The sequence below is a fragment of the Styela clava genome, chromosome 10 (genome assembly GCF_964204865.1).
Source record: "Styela clava chromosome 10, kaStyClav1.hap1.2, whole genome shotgun sequence".
NCBI classification, from domain to species: domain Eukaryota; kingdom Metazoa; phylum Chordata; class Ascidiacea; order Stolidobranchia; family Styelidae; genus Styela; species Styela clava.
The window spans coordinates 7,444,503-7,462,512 of NC_135259.1; the positions used below are offsets into that span (position 1 = coordinate 7,444,503).

The window sequence follows — 18,010 nt, forward strand, 5'->3', positions numbered from 1 at the left end:
TAGACTCACCGATAGAGCTTCGCAAACATTTCGGGTGCCTTGATGGTTTGATATAGACAAACAGAAAATATATTGGAAAACCTAAAAAAAATAGTTATCTACGTTAAGTATGGTAGTGTGGTGAAGAAGAGAATATAAATTTTTTTCTCTTTCTGGCGTAATTATTCATTTGATTTTTGTTTCTAAATATTTGAGCATTACTTTCTTGTATTAAAATCAAGTCACGAAAGCAATTTACAGTTCAAAACAAAACTCGATGAAACTCAGTAATTACTTCACGAACCTGATAATACCATAGCTGTACCAATAAGGGAATCCACAGTTTCAGTGATGAACGGAACAACGATAAGGAACAAGCATGCGACACAAAAAACAAATGGAAATACGATATTGAACTGTAAAAAAATGGAAATTGAGTAAGAAGATATTTACACTATTCCTCCAAAAAATATTTTAAAAACAGTTACTTATACTTAAAAACTACTGTCTACAGAGGGATGTGCAACTTTTTTTTGTCGGTGGGCCATATAACTAACTTCAGATATCGAGCTGGAGGAAAATAAACAATTTAGTTCTTCCATGTACACAACCATTAAAAAATGAGGATATTTAAATCACAATATAATATTGTGAACAAGCGTTATAAAAGTCTGCAGCAATGAAATACATTAGCGACAACAAAGTGCTGCCGAAAATAGACTGGGGGGAGCGATACGACCTCCTGGTTATAGACTGTCAGATTAGTATTTTACGCTTGATGGGAAAAAATGACAGTGATAAGAGCCATACTTAAAGGCTTGTCGTGCAGTGCCGCCTGTTGCTCACTTCTGGTCTATAGCTCAGTCTACCCAATTGGATACATTCTAAGCATGCAAGTAGGAAGGAGACTTCAACCAAACATTAAAAGTAACATGTTTAGGTCCAATTCACCTTTGAAAATATGGTTGGTTGAACCAAGTCCCAACTAAATAAGCTTATTATTGGAGAATGACCAATGGATAGCTCGTTAGAGCTCTTTAGTGCAGTGGTTTATTATGAGGATAAAATGTGAAATAGCTGTGTGAAATTGACATTTATGTGAACCACACTGTATTGAACTTTAATTCAGTAATACTTTTCTTTTCGGTTTCCCGCACATTATTATACTCAAATGAGATGACGATGCACTAGGAAGCTGGTTCCTGCTGCTTCGCATTGATGAAAATGTAATACAAATCCTCAGAATCTATAACTCTATAGACATTTACATCAGAACCACTTACGTCAGGGATGGCAAACATTTTTTAGATGAATGTGTTAAAAAAATATTTTCATCATAGCAAAGAAGACTAAGTGCCGCTGCTCGATAACCAAATTTGGTTTCTCGCGGCTCTCCTCACCCTGAAATGCTTTTAATTATTTATTGCAATTTGTAAATCAAGTGTGCTTTCAGTCTGGTGAGAAAATAAACTACCGATTACTCTGAGTCATAGATGTGTAATCTATGTCTGTATCGATGAGAGTCTTGTTGTTGCATTTTTTATCAAGACTTATAATCTTTGTTGAATTTGTGCAGTTTTGAGCTTCAATGTCAAATTGTACTGTTATGCCACATCATTCTCCACAATGGCTGTGTATCATTATACTATGGCAGTTTACCTATTGTTAGATTTAATTGAATCGGTTTTGTTATTCCTTCCATCACAGAAACATCACAGAAATGGGCGCTCCAGAAGTGTTTGTACCAATATGGAAGTAACTATATTTGTTCACCTATTTTACATCAAGTTGTGTAACGGGACTGAAACCTATGGGCAGGGGGGATATTTAATTGGCCACCACAGACAGTCCCCAAACTCGTAAGAGAACTAAACTAAGGAAAATTGAAATAAAATTATGGCCTAACCCAGTGGTTCCCAAACTTTTTGTACCATCGCCCCCCTATAGTAGTTTATACAACTTCATCGCCCCCGGCACTGCAAAAAAATGAAAGTCTAAAACGAATATATTACAGACCAAATAAGAAGACAAATCATATTTCCTAGTGATTTTTAATGAGATGGATGCGCTTGGTGTTCTTCAGCGAGTTTTTTATTATATCTAAAATTACCCCGTTTACTGACGGAAAGGCAATTTCGTTGTTTTGATAGCAATGGCAGCACGGCTGAAAACCCCTCTTTTACCATATCAGAGGTCGGGAATGGAAGAATCCAGGGTTCTACCTCCTCAAAAACCGCCGTGTACTCTTGCATTTAACTCCCTAAATTCACCACATTTCATATTAAAATATTGAAAAAAAATTCATTTCCAAAACTGATAATAATGATTTTCGTAAATCTCATTCATCCCTACAGCCTGATGACCTTCACCAAAATACATGATATATACCGGTCTTCGGTAAAATTCATTCCCGATTCCTCATCCTACCACGTCCTCCAGTCCGATCACCAGTCCATAGAATTAATCAGCCATTTGTTTTGGATTCCCGGACTCGGATGGTCCAGGGGTCAGCAAATTTGAGGTCGCTCGCGGGACAAAATTTAGGGTTGCTATTCTTTTGCAGATCGCATATACTTTTTGAAAGTTTAAAACGGAACATCGTGCGAAAACTACGATAATTCGTGAACTCAACTCAGTCGTCTTTTTAAAAAATTATTACAATGACATTCAATGTGACACTGTCTTGTTGCTGCATCACGCTTGATAGCATCACAACGACTGGAAGATTTTCTAAATGGGCGACACTAATCCTAGTTCTTTGCTTGTTCTTTGTAATGTTCATTTTCGAAAATAATTGTTCGCACAAATATGTACTTCTAAACATCGAAGTGAATATTTTCGCATGGTTCGTGAAATTTTGATAAAGATTTTCTTTAAGAAGATACATTCTTACAAAAATTAAGCAGTGATGAATCCCTCGAATAAAATATGAATTTTATTTTCTTATTGCATTGCAATATATTCGAATATTTACTGCGCTATTGAGCCCCAGCCCCTGCATCAACTCTTCTGTGCTGGCCAATCAACAAGGTGCAAAAATAAACGTAACAATGCCCACTTTCGCATCCATCCACTCAGGCACATTCCTCACTCAGACAGACTTTCAGGCGTGGTCGAGAACATTACCTCATTTTTGCGTTTTTGAATTCTATTCGTTAGTTTTTAGTTGTGTTTCGGAAATTTGAATAAAATAAGTCAATGACCACCTTGTCTTCCTAGGAGTTTCAGTTTAACTACAGTAATCAAAAATTAGAAACAAAAACTGTATTTTATAGGCAACAACTCGCGAAACCACTCTTAAAATAAACACTTAAAATTTTGGAATGGTAGAGTATGGTAAGAATTTTCCGGGGTCAAAGGTCCATTCAGTGAAGCGTCCCGAGCCAGATTAGTACAGATTTCCCGACCACTGGGATAGGCAAACTACCGTACCTTACTGCGAAGACGAGTCCAGCAATCCTTTCGCGTGTGACATCGCCCACGTGATTCAAACCTACGAAAGCACGCAGAGTACAGTAATCAAGTGCACGATGCGCCGAGCAAAAACAGGTTTCGCGAAATCGACCCCCTTCGACTTTTTCGCCCCCTCTGTATCGTTTTCGCCCACAGGGGGGCGATATCGCCCACTTTGGGAATCACTAGCCTAACCCACCCTAACCTGGTACACATACTACAGGAGTACGTTGTCACTTTGGGACACCTGGGTTAGTGGTTCATGAATCCATTACCTGGGTAAATACTGGTAGAATATTAATAAAAAATATTTAGTGAAATTCTTACCTTCAGTGGTCTAGGTAGTTCTGGTCGTTTAAATCGTAGAATAATTTGACCTACGATTGACAAGCCGACTGTTAACCAATACATGAAGCTGTAGTAATTGATCAAATCAAAAACATTCTCAACACAAAGATAGACCAGAGTTAAGAGACCCTGAAACAAATGTATTGTATATTAGATTTGGATGTTTAAATAGAATATTTCTATCATGCTATAAAAGGGAGACTTCCGCCACTGCAGATTTTTGACTTTATTACTCTTGAGTGAGATCTTTATCAATGACTCCTCATGAACTTGTGTTCAGCAAAGAAGGTAGGACTTTCATATTTAACCTGGGGTTGAGGAAAGTCGATAAGACTGTTTAATCATATGGTAGCTTCTTGCTCGATTACCAGTTCATGTCGGATGTAGGGATAGTTTACCAGTTATTTGTTTCAGATGCATGATCTTTATGGTGGAGGAAGCCATAAGTGCTACCCCACGACGCCAAAGAGTTCGAAAACTCCTCTCACACAGAGATTGATCCCTCATAGGGTAATGAGGGCTGCGATAGCGAGTGTCTTCCTATTGCTCAACACGTTGCACCAAAGCGCTGAGTAAAATTTTAATAATATAAACTGTTCAAAACTTCAGGTACTTCATATAAAACTTTATATGGTAAATATGAATGTACCGTTAATATCATGCTAGGTGCAGGTGTGTGTCTCTCGTTCTTCTTGCTAACAGTAACCATGGCGAAATAATCAGGAAGATGACCTTCACGAGCTCCAACGAAAAATAACCTAAAATGCAATAAGAAAATCTCGTTTATTTCGATCTATCATATCATACCACGGTGTAAAAAAATTCTGAATTGAAATTGAAAAGATTCTGCAACTATTATCAAATTTGCTACACTTTGAAGATCTGGCCCGCGAAGTGATAGAATCCCGCCCGCGACTTGAGATGCAATGAGGAAATAAATCTATATTCTATTTGAGAGATGTATCACTGCTTCATTTTTATTATATAAAGTATCATTCGTTCGGTTCTCAACTTTCTAAAAATATGTGCGGCCCGCCAATGACTTAATTTTGTCCCGCGAGCAACAAAAGGTTGCCGACCCCTGTCCCCTGCATTAGACAATCAATAAAATATTGCACAGGGTTCTTTATTTGGCCTCTAAAAGGTTTTATTACGGCTCTGCTCTGCCAAAAAGGTTGAAAACCACTTATATTGAATATAAAGATGATGTTCGATTTCATATTCATATTACCTTGATGACGCCATCATAGAAGAATTCAAACCACCAAACGTTGACATTGCGACAAAGATTGGAATAGTCCACTTCATGACCCCAAGAGTTTCTGCCGCAAATGTCTGGATAAAAATTGGAATTTTTTGAAATTTGACAATAATTGTTGACTTCAGACATAACATAATTATTATGTTATGTCTGAAGTCAAGTAAATATAATAACGTAACGACTCTTCAATAAATTTTCAAAAGTAAAATTTTCGAATAAATATCAATATTTCCAAATCTCATTATAACTCCCTGAACATATCGGAATTGGCCAACATAAAAAAAATCCACAATCATGAGTACTTCCTAACATTTTTTTGAATAGTAAACATCGATAATTTTCTATATTGTGCCATGTTTAACAAAGAAACATAGAAGCCAATGGTCTTAAACTTGAGAATGCTAATTTCAGTGCAATGAAGAAGATAAATTCTAATAAGTTTTAAACAATATTTTCGAATCAGATTATTTAAACCACATTTTTACTATCAAAAACCAAAATTATCATACCACTGCTACCGCGTCTGATGAGATCATTTCAGAAGGTGATAGAACAGCATAATATGCAATATTTGTGAGGATATAAATAACGGTACAAATAGGCATCGATATGTAGATAGCATTTGGAAGATTCCTGAAAATAAGTAATACAAATTAGTATACCATGTGCAACAAGTGGTACATTATACATCAGCTTGTATTTGTCCCAACTGTTTTGAATTTTACGAATTATTCTACTTGCATAACTGGTTTTCAAAACTTTGTATTATAATTGACATCATCGAAAAGTCACCAAATCCACAAAATAAAATTTGAAAATGGAAAAAATACAATTTCCACAAGACTTCATATAATTCACGATTTTGACTGGAAAAATATAAATTTTACAGTACATAATTTATATTTTTTACTCGTGAAATCTTGGCCACAGCACAAAAATACTATTCCTCAATCTCAGTCCCTTACATACCTGTAGGGGTCTTGTAATTCTTCAACCATAAAGTTCAATGTATCCCTGTAATAAACATGCATAAACAAATTGATTCAAAACAGAAAATTCAAAAGGATATTTTCACTGTCTATATGACACAATCACACATTCTGATTAGTCGATGGATGAGAAGACTGGTACAACTTTATTATACCTTCAGTTGAAATTCAACAATACGCAATATTCACCGGTTGGAAAAAATTGCCTGGAAGAACAGTTGCCAGGAATTTCCCCTGCTCATAATTGTGGTTATTAACCAGTACCCATTAAATTTTAACCTAGGCGAGATTTTTCAAATGTACATTCTTAAAAATGAATAGAATTTTTGGAAATTACAAATTACGTACAATTTGAAATCCAGAAATATTCATATAAAGGCTAAATTTCACCAACCAGAATACATTTTGTGACCCATTCAAATGACAAAATTTGAAATTTTACTTTCAATATAGCCTAAAATTGTCTTAATAAGAAATTACTAACCATCCAGAATAAGCATAAAGACCGGAATACATAGCAAGAGCAATGTTTCCAACATTATCTGTCATCCCAGCCCATGGTTCTCTGAAAGAACTTGAACTTTTTCCTGGAAGTATACAAAAGTAATGTTATATAAATTGGGAGTTTTATTACCGACTATTATTCAGATCATCATTTGTTAAATTGAAAATACTGTAAAACTAATGGAGAAAATTTGACTATATTTTTCGTGGTTTCATTGCTTTATTGCCTCAAAAAAATGAAAATGTTACATGATTACCAAATAAGAATTAAAATCCTGAATTTGGATGTTCAAAATCCAAAATTCTTCAAAATTGACCTTTTCTGTAATTTATATTAGGCTTGTGGTATAGCGTAATCATATGTTTTGTATTACAAGGTAATGCAGTCTGGATTACTTGCTTATATGTATGATTAAAATTGATTTATTCATTTTTACTTTTATAAAATATTAATAAGCATTCAATTTTTAATCAGCATGCTTATCTTTTCAATCTGTTATGTCTAGGATTAGGAATGAGAGCTTTTTCAAAAGATGATCCAGAAATATATCAAATCCTGCATAAATCCATCTCTACAACTTTATGAGTATGTTAAAACAATTTGTTGTAAATTGTAATACAATTAAAAATTAACTAAAATTTGATCATTTGCATTTTTCAAATTTACAAATATGATTGTGTCGTAATCTTTTTGGATAAAGTGTGGCTTTTTATATATGGATGGATAGACATTGTTTTTTCGTTCTCTTGAAAAGCATATCCAAATTCATGCAATCTTTCAATATCACCCCTTTCAATATTTTTTGTTTACACATGCCCACAACATGTCCAATTTTCAAAGGCATTTATAATGTAGTTTCCTCAATCAATATATCCATTTCCTTATGTATGCAGAGAGTTTAACAAAAAAAATACTACAATCTTTAAACAGATATTACTAGAATTTCGTAGAATTTTAATAAATATAAAAAGAGAAACTCAATAAACCAAGAAACGGAACAAACGGCATGTGATGAAAAATATATAATTTTTCGGTAAAAGTCGTCTCTTGTTATGTATGGGTCTCTAGAGGGATGATGTTTTGATATCGATTGAGTTTCTGCGGGACCTAACTTGTAATTGAATTACGCACGTCTGAAGAAGTCTGACATTGATCAAATGAAATATTGCAGAAATACATTCGTGTTAGTAAGCAGAAAGAAGAGTTTTACTCCTGAACATAATTTTGTCCAACAAAGCACCGGAATCGAACTATACGTTCCCTATTTTGAAATATAGGATTCAGCTGCATGAGAATGTTACCTGAATTTTACAACTACTGCAAATTTATATTATATCCTTGACATAGAGTAGAGAGATATAAAAAAATGTTGTTCTGTTATCAATCATATAATATCCAAACATTTTTCTAATTGTATGTGAATTCACATGCACCGAACACTGTCGAGATGTTAGATGCATTGTAACTTGTAAGATAATTGAATCTATCCCTCGGTCAACATTAATGATAATTCGACTGAAAAAGGGCCTTCCGGAAGGCCCTATTTTAGGTCATTTTTACAATAAATTTTCACAGTACTATATAGCAGAAAAACTTCTTAGTTTTTCAGCTTTGAATAGTTCATTGAAGGTTATTTACAGACACTTAACAGCTACTGCACATATATAATTTTTATTAGTCTGCTCAACTATTGAAAATAAGAACTTTTTGTCACCTATGAAAATTTTTATATATTTTTCAAAAATCGCAATTATGGGCAACCCAGGTATTAATCGAGGCACTTTTTTTTACTGTTTTGCAAGTTTCTATAGATTTACAACAATTGCAATGTGATTGGAATGAACTGCTACCACTCGATAATGTCGTAAATTTTGTATAAACATGTAGACAAAAGGGCCTTCCGGAAGGCCCTATGTTTTTTTTACACTATTCATCTATTTTTACCAAAATGAAGAGTACAGGGCTTTAGATGAAAGCAATAAAAGTAGTAGTTGCAAGCCTGGCGATTATCAGATGACATAGTCATTATTTTGTCTTCATATCTCCAATTATAAGCAAGTTACCTAGTTTATTGATCAGAATATTAGATTAATTTTTGTTGTTCTGGTGTCAAAAAATATTTTCTTCGTAATTGCAGGTACTTTTTTTTGCACGAGGCATGATTTCATGTTGGTTACTTGATTTATTGAGAAACAAAATGCAATACAGAATGTTTAATGATATATAAAAGTTGGACATTACTATAGAAAATGTTAGGGCCTTCCGGAAGGCCCTACAAAAATACTCAGTTATATGTGTCGATTTGGACCCTTAATATTGAGAGGAAAGCCTGTTTTTTTCGAAGGGAAGCCAAAATTAAACACAAATTATCATTTTATGTTATTGAACAACATAATAAATATATTTAGGTTAAGTTTAAGCTATACAGAAGAATATTTCAAATTTAAAAATTGATTGCTACTACATACAGTATCATTATAATTTGTGCTTGAATGTGGTTTCTGGGTTGATACTTTCCAAGTTTTTAGAGAAAGCTGGAGTGCTATTTTATGATATTACATTGTGAATTGTGATATAATATTACAGTGTGTGAAATAGACTATAAAGATTTGGGACCTGGAGTTTCAGATGAAGAGAACATAGAAAGAACTTAAGAAAGATTCAAATTAGGAAATTACTTTTGAGCACAATGCAGAGAGTAGCTTTGGTTTGAATGAATGAAGAACAATCAAACAGCAGTTTAGGTAGCAAGCAAAAAAGACTGAGAGTTAGAATTCTGAAGTTGAGAAAGGAAGTTAGTGAATGTGCTGAATGCTTTCTTAGCATGCAGCATAGACAGTGAACTAACAGAGATGAATATATTTTCATTCTCAGACGAAGAAAGTGACAGAGTCTGATTAATAAGACATAGAGTCTGATTAAGACATGGATACAATCCCCTTACAGCAGAGGATGATAGGCAAAGTGGAGACAGAGGCCAGGGATGGCCAATTCGAATAAAGTATTCGAATGTATTCGAATATCTCGTCATTCGAATATCGGAATTCACGTTCATAAGAATATCGGATATTTGTGTGACGTCACACATTTTCGACGCCGCTTTCAAGATGTTTCCGTTGAATGAAAACATTCTCGACAGAAAACTTGCGCGTGATTGTTTTCATCACTCATCAGCGTAACGTGTTATTTAGGCCCGTAAACGCCTTTACGATTGTGTTATTTTCTCTAAAACGAAAATTTTCCACAAATTTGTTCCACGATAACGATAACATTTATTTTATTTTTGTATGCGCACGGAATTGTGAATCTGGTAAATACGTTCATCGGCGGCGAGTTTCTAAAGACAACACAACTTTTTGATTGAAAAGCGGCAATTTAAAATACTGAAAATAAAACCGTAAACAACATAAGTTTTATTGAGGCCCGCGAAAATTTAAAAAACGCTTTTCTAGGCAGTGAAAATCGCAAAATTTCGTGTGCCTCTGGCACACATTATGTTTGGTCGGCGTTTAGAAACATATCGTCACTAATTGAGGGCGGGATTTGCCTGATTATCCATTTAAATTGCCGTCGAATATTTTCGTGTTAACACGATACAAGGTTTGAAACGCGACTTTTTCCCTGGTTGTGGGAAGGATGTATATAATATAATATAATTAATCTAAAGCATATTCAATCAATTTTATTGTGATGAAATAAATTTTACTCTGAGATATTTTACTCTGAGCATTTCGATCGAGCGGAGTCACTGTTAACAAGTACATCTGAATATTTGCCGAATTCGCAAAATACGGATAAAAACAATACTTAATCGGACAGTTTACCTCACGTTTTTATTTTTATGGCCGTGGTTTGCAACGGTATATAAGAGTGGTGAGGATTTTATTTTGTCGACGCAACCGCAGGATAAATTGAAGACAATTAAATTAATAAGAGCAAGACATTTTAAATATGCCCGTGTCGGTCACGAATTCATCACTTTGCACAACAGAAAAAATATATATTCGTTGTTATAGTATTTGTTGTAAAATTCGACTCTTTTAACAGGTGGCATAATCGCGGCGACGAATATGTATTTTTAATTTACTGCTAAACTTTATATGTATATTCATTGTATGGAATGAATTACTCTCTACACTTAACATGATTTTATATAAATATTTGAGATTTTTCTAACGGCGATAACGAGTTGGCAAGATTGCAAAAATACATATTAAAATTAAATACATCAGGCAGTTTATCTCGTACTTTTCGGTCACAGATTGCGGTGGACCGAATAGTAATGTTTTTTTTTTTTGACGTAAGAAGAAGCAACCGCGAGTTATGTTGGACACATTAAATTAATATATAAAGATATTTTAGAATCTCGTAGTTGTCATGGATTGAATATTTTACGTAACAGAATGATCATTATACGCTGACAAGTCGGCTCTTTTAACGAGTGCGGAATCGCGGTGGGTGTTACAGGCGGCAATGGGAATTCCCGATTTCGAAAATCCTGGCTGCGCGCTGGCAGTGCTGGTCATCTATTCTCTACTAATTTATTTCTAACTCCAAACACAACAATATGTTACACATAATAACAATATGGTTCACATAAATTTATCTACAAATACACTGGTAGGTAGTAGAATACTCAAGGCTTAAATATTAGAATTTTTAAAGGCATGATGGATTTTCGATTGTTGTTGCCTGTATTGCCTTTCGATTGTTGTTGCCTGTATTGCCAATAAATTTAATTACTCTCAGAAAATATACACAATTATCTGAATACAAGTAGTATTTTTTGTCAATAGACTCGACTATTATCGTAATATCATGATACCAATGATAGAAAGCGTCAGACAACTCCTTGGCTATCTTTTCATATGGTCATTTGTACAAAGTGAATAATTTTAATAAACTGACTGTGTCACAAGTTGCTATTATTTTTTATTAATAGCTATAAACTATCAATTACTTTGTGTACATATACTATTGGTCTGTGGCTTCATTCTGATATTTCTATTGATGCTTATTTCCTAATTTACTGGGTTTTAATCAACTAAAACAAAAATGTGTTATTTTCGATTTTAGAATGTATTCGGAATTCCAGATTCGAAAACATTATTTTAGAATGGTTCCATTATCTTTGAACCCGCGTACATTTGAACCCGTACATCTGAACCCGTAATTTGAACCCAGAACAATTGCACCTGTATACTATTGCACCTATGGACATTTGCACCTACGGACATTTGAACCCATACATTTCCACCCATGGATTTTAGCACCCGCATATAGATTGAACCCGCGGACATTTGAACCCGTGTACGTTTGCACCCGCGTACATTTGAACCCATGTACATTTGCACCCGCGGACATTTGAACCCGTGTACGTTTGCACCCGCGTACATTTGAACCCATGTACATTTGCACCTGCGGACATTTGAACCCATGTACATTTGCACCCTGGACATTTGCACCCATGTACATTTGAACCCACGAACATTTGCACCCGCGGACATTTGAACCCACGTATATTTGAACCCGGGTACATTTGAACCACGCACATTTGAACCCGCGTATATTTGAACCAACGTATATTATATTTGAACTCGCATACATTTCAACCCGCGTACATTTGAACCCACGCACATTTTCACAAAAAATGTTTGCCCCAACGGCAATTTCCAGTCGCAAATAATTTTCATGCTACAGGCTCAAGCTCAATATTCTAAATTTCAACACTGTTTCATTTGTAGTTAGTTTTGGTGTATATGCATTTACCCGCTTCTACGAAGCAAGCATTTTTGAGTGTCATTGTAGTCCGAGAGATAAACGTCTCTTAACGATATAAACAACATTGTTCTGCCAAGGTCTTTATTCGTTTGCTGTTTCTTTTTACATTGACATTTGTAAATCATTATCTCATTCGTTAGCCGCGATCTCCAAAACAGACGATGACCTAGAAAGCGGTATTTCGTTGAAATACCTGAAACCAGGGCTAATACGGAACAAATATCTCACAGACCAATGAAGTCTTAAATGAGGGTCTTACTAAAACTAGCTTTACAGTAATATTTTTAGTGGTCAAGTCCTATAAATTTGTTCTAAAATTATTTCACCGAAAACGCCTACTATGATATCCCGCCCAGCATGAGATTTGGGAGCTCTGTGGCCACTTCATGTTTTCTTGCTAGCATGTTTACAAAATTGTTATATGTATGCATACACGACCACGCTTTACTGTTGAAAATGAGTGTTGTCTCAAATCAGGTTTTGCCATTTTTCCTAAAATCAATCTATAAATTGAATACTATTGTCTGTATATAAATAAATAAACGCACAAATTCTTCGTTTCTAAGAAAATATGAAATTAAGATAATGAAACTATGCCATTTTTGTAACAACATGTTCATAGCCAAATGCCAGTTTTATTGAAGTATTGTTTCATTAGAATGTCAGAACAAAACTATACATAGAAATCGTGAGTCATGTAAATATGTTAAATATTCGAAAGTGAAGAAGTTTTAAAATCATTATCGTGGCCAAAAATGGTTTTTGTTGTTTACACTATTTAGAGTAAATCGAACATATTCAGCATATAGGGTCTGTTAAATATGATATTGCAATTTACAAACGACGTCATAGGTTACGGATTACATTTATTTTAATATATCAATAAAGTTATCACTCACAAATTTGTGTCGAATGGGCGATCAATTTTGAGATAGAGTAGCTATGGACGTTTCACAAATAGGAATTTATCAATTATGATACAATAGTTAAACAACAAATCAAAATAATGACGATACACGAAATTTTACTATATCACGATCAAAGTCAAATAGACTGCATTTGAGCTATTGAGTGGAGATACCTCAGCTTGTCGGTTTCAGTTCCATATGAAAAAACTTTAATTGACAACCTAACAGCAAGTTGTACATACTTTGATCTTTGATGGGCCGTAACTCCTACATGAGCATTTGCCACAGTCAGTTTGTGGACCGCAATGTCTTTTTGTAGGCCATTCAGCAAACCCCATATACTCGGATGAAATCCTTCTACAGCGTTTGTTGTTCTTGGGGCCGAAGGCATCATTTCAATCTCTTTGGCATAGTTCCACAACCGAGGGGGAAATCTTGCTTCTCTTGGACGTGAACCCACTTGAGGTCCACGAATGTAGGTAGATTCAAAATATTGAAAAAGTTGATTGCATTCGGGCAAATCTTCGAAGGTGTCGCAAAGCAAGGTGAAGACTTCGGCAACCTCGTTAATGGGAACAAAAGCCAGAGCTGCCAAACTTCTAATTTTCAGATTGAAAGAGGGTAAACAATCAAACTTCTCTTTTAATCCGATAGAACCAACTTTTCGAATTAGAGCTTGTGACAGGTGAAAATAACATCCTTTAATATCGGCCAGAGGAAATTGTGCATGGAATGCATTGATAGCTGCTATTTCAAAATCAACAATGATTTTGGTGGGGTTAGCATTTGGGAAAATGATTTTCAACACTTCCAACATCTGAACGTATGTTTCTTGTCGCTTGTCTCGTAATAGGAAATATACGCATGGTGGATAGGATGCTCCCACTTTACAGTGAATTGTATACAACTGGAAGAAAATATCAGGCACCACATCAAATGTACCGTCGCCAAGATATGTGTCACTATCTAGATGTGCAAGTAGTAATCGAACTCCGATGGCCATTATCCGATGACGATCCTCCGGGCCAGTGTCATGCAAAATGATATCTAAATATTCGCTCGGAATATCAAAGCTAGCACTTGTAGGATTGTTACGTGAACACTTTTTCTGTCGCCTTACTCTGCGTATATTGGCCTCCAGAGTCGACTTGCCTGGCAAGCGCATTAGCACATCTGTTGATCTATTATTCAATACTTCACCTAAAATATATCTTGTCGATGTATTTGATGGTGTTGATGCTGCTTCTTTTAATGTTGCACGGATGATCCCAACTTCAGTCTTAATGCTGTCGCCAGAATGACTGTGATATCCTAGTTCTTTTATTACATTTTCACCGATCGTAACAACAGTCGATTTACATCGAAATTTCCTAAACTGACGGCAGCGCCAATGAGTAGCATCTGAAACCCGATCATTTCGCTTACAATATTCGTGGCCTTTGTAAATCAGTAAGTCGTTTCCTCTTGTGGTCTTGGAAAATGTAGGCGCCAAGTTTCCAACCTATTTTTGCAAAGGGACTTGTCATCTTCGCAGCTACAACGTCCTGAAGAAACAGTTTGGAATTGTCTGCGAGGGAAAAAGGTCATTGATGCGAGGAAAAACTTTGCGCGGGATCGAACTATCTGCGAGGGAAAAAGGGCATTGATGCGAGGAAAAACTTTGCGCGGGATCGAACTAACATATCAATTAAAATTCTTGATCGCGCTCTTCAAGAGTCGTCGACCGTTCAAAGCACAAATCATACTCCCCAATTTTGGCTCGCATTCTACAGCGGAACATTTTGTCCATTGAGTCTTATGATATCGACAATTGCGATGACAATGACAGACGGAGTATAATATAAATATATAATATAATTTAAATATATAGAAAATAGTTGTAATAAAGCCTTCGAGTATATAATCGAGAATTCCATGGTGTTTTCGAAACGTATGCATTTGGAGAAAGAATCCTAGGTGTACCTTCCAATCCTATATACTATAGTATATAGCATGGAAGGATAAGGGTGTATATGTAAAGACGCTAATATCCGTAAATGCAAATGCCCATGGGTGTAGATGTTCATGGGTGCAAATATCTGTGGGTACAATTGTACGCGGGTGTAAAAGTACGCGGGTGTAAATGTATGTAGGTTCAAATGTCCGCGGGTGCAAATGTTCGTGGGTTCAAATGTACATGGGTTCAAATGTCCGCGGGTGCAAATGTACATGGGTTCAAATGTACGCGGGTGCAAACGTACACGGGTTCAAATGTCCGCGGGTGCAAATGTACATGGGTTCAAATATAAGCGGGTGCAAACGTACACGGGTTCAAATGTTCGCGGGTTCAATCTATATGCGGGTGCTAAAATCCATGGGTGGAAATGTATGGGTTCAAATGTCCGTAGGTGCAAATGTCCATAGGTGCAATAGTATACAGGTGCAATTGTCCTGGGTTCAAATTACGGGTTCAGATTTACGGGTTCAAATGTACGTAGGTTCAAATGTGCTGTCACCTTTTAGAATGTATTCGAAATAGTTTAGTATTCGGAAATGGCCATCCCTACAGAGCCTTAGGACGAATTATTAATGGTATAGTAAGTTGCCCATCCAAACTTTCAAATTTTTTTGCAGATAGATTTGATAAAAGGATAATTTTAACTAGCTAGAAACAAAATGAGAATGGCACTCTGGAAATATCCCTACACTGCAAGTAGCAGAAACTTATTTGAAATTTGTCACTGTCATCATTATAATGTGGGTACTGGATCCTTTGGTTTCTAAGATGCCTAACTAATGCGCTCTTGTGACCACTGTCAATTTAGAGCAACATGGGTTTTCTACTAATAAATGCTCTCAGGTAAACATGAGTTTACCTGGTGGCAATCACGCACTGCTCATCTTTGGATGTTATATTTCATTAAAAAAGACAATATATCAACCAAATCTTGCATGATATTCTTTACATGACGAGCAAAAATTTCAAATTCAAAAGTTTTATTGTCCAAGTAGGCGCTGACTTTCAATGAGTGATTGTCTTTCATTTACTGAAAATTAATGCCCAGCTGTCACTTGGGGAACACCTTCCCTCCCATCAAAAATAAGAAATGTAACTTTCTTTCCAGATAACATGGCTTAAAATAATATTACTTATTTATTTGATAGTGGTACATTCTCTAATTACTGAAAATAGAAGTTTTTTAGGTTTCCAGATACCGGGTCTTAGGGCCTTCCGGAAGGCCCTTTTCAAGAAAAATTTTGAAAGGGTCTCCCATCCATCATGTTGTTTATGTTAGTAATAATTTTCAAAGTTTTTTTTGGTATTAGGTATTTGTGTTCTGGGTTTTTAGAGAAAAAAATGTACCTAACTGAATATACTTAAACAATAATCCCTCTTATAAAACTGATCGTTTAAAATTTTTGATGAAAAATTTATAATTTACAAAAAAAATTGTATTTGCGCTTTTTTCTGTTAGCAAATTTAGTTTTTCAGTGCAACAACATGATACAAGAAATTCATAAACATGAAAAAATTAGATCACAAAGGTTTTTTATCTGAGAAATGAGGATTTTAAAAAATTGATTTTATTCAAATTTTTCAAAAAATTGAAATTTTTATTAAAAGTAAATAGGTCAGTGATAAAAAACTAAAATGTTTTATAGAAATTGTAACCCATGATTGTGTTCATGAGTAACTGGCAATCAATTAATACCATAAGCTAAAGAAAATTCAAAATCAAACTACACGAAATCAGGTTTCAAAACTATTTCATTAAAAGGGCCTTCCGGAAGGCCTTTGGCGAATTATCATTAACTAACTAACCATGTTCAATGAAGAACAACATCCTTAGTAACCAGTAGTGTGATGATTATCGAAATGACATATGTAAAGCGATGATAATGATATCAAGTACCTAGAGTAGTTCGAAACAAAACCAATCTATATCTGTGGTGTTTTGTTAATCTAACAACAGGTGGTACAAGTATTAACAATCAACCACATAGTCAAAGCGTAATATGAAAACAATCATTAATAATATTGTTCTGTTACTTCTGTATTATGTTTAAACGAGGTCTAATTATAACTACTGAAGATAACTGGAAAATGGAGTATTTTTCAGAATTGAAGTTTATGAAAAAGAGTCATTTTTTATATGGGTTTTATAATCAGGCATAATATTTGGGTACGCCATATAATTATTATCTGACTGATTTCCACTATCCCAAAAAATATAGTTCGATCGAATTTCTGTTAGGAGTTTCCTTGATTGATAAACTGGGTTCAGATGGTACCTCTTTGGTCAATTACTTATATCAACTAGTAATTTTATTAGAATGCAATGTCCATCTCTGTTATAGGTTATTCCCAAGATATTTCTTTATATTCTACCCAAAACGAATCTAATCTTTGCATATTGGCCACTCAATTAATGCCAAAGTAACGAGTATTTTCCAATTTAATTTAGCATGGAGACCCATTGAATATTCTTAATAAAGCATCATGAGATGACTATATGTAATAAATTGTATAGAAAAACACCTTAGAGCATCTTCACATGAAACATATAGAGGCAAAAAAAGTACAACACTGAAAAGAATCATACAGTAATAAGAAAAAATTAAATCTAAGAAGTGAATTTTTGGCTGTTACCTAATCCAATCCAAACGAATCCTGTAATAATGATGACAATCAATGCAAAAACTTTAGCATATGCAAATATATCTTGAATCCTTGTTCCATACCGTACACTTATGCAGTTCATTGCCATGATGAAACCTGAAATTTATGTAAAATGAATAGAATTTC

The 18,010-nt window shown here is 34.8% G+C and overlaps 1 protein-coding gene across 1 annotated transcript in view; it reads right to left on the reverse strand.

The window, feature by feature from the left end:
• Nucleotides 1-18,010, reverse strand: part of LOC120337300 (Y+L amino acid transporter 2-like) — a 37,692-nt gene that overhangs the window by 2,146 nt on the left and 17,536 nt on the right. Inside the window, exons 7-15 of the mRNA XM_039405053.2 lie at nucleotides 17,855-17,980; nucleotides 6,515-6,617; nucleotides 6,011-6,055; nucleotides 5,551-5,674; nucleotides 5,012-5,115; nucleotides 4,430-4,538; nucleotides 3,760-3,909; nucleotides 284-395; nucleotides 10-81 (exon numbers count right to left, since the gene is read on the reverse strand). Of these exons, the coding sequence (XP_039260987.1) occupies nucleotides 10-81; nucleotides 284-395; nucleotides 3,760-3,909; nucleotides 4,430-4,538; nucleotides 5,012-5,115; nucleotides 5,551-5,674; nucleotides 6,011-6,055; nucleotides 6,515-6,617; nucleotides 17,855-17,980 (945 nt within the window). The remainder of the gene's footprint in view (nucleotides 1-9; nucleotides 82-283; nucleotides 396-3,759; nucleotides 3,910-4,429; nucleotides 4,539-5,011; nucleotides 5,116-5,550; nucleotides 5,675-6,010; nucleotides 6,056-6,514; nucleotides 6,618-17,854; nucleotides 17,981-18,010) is intronic.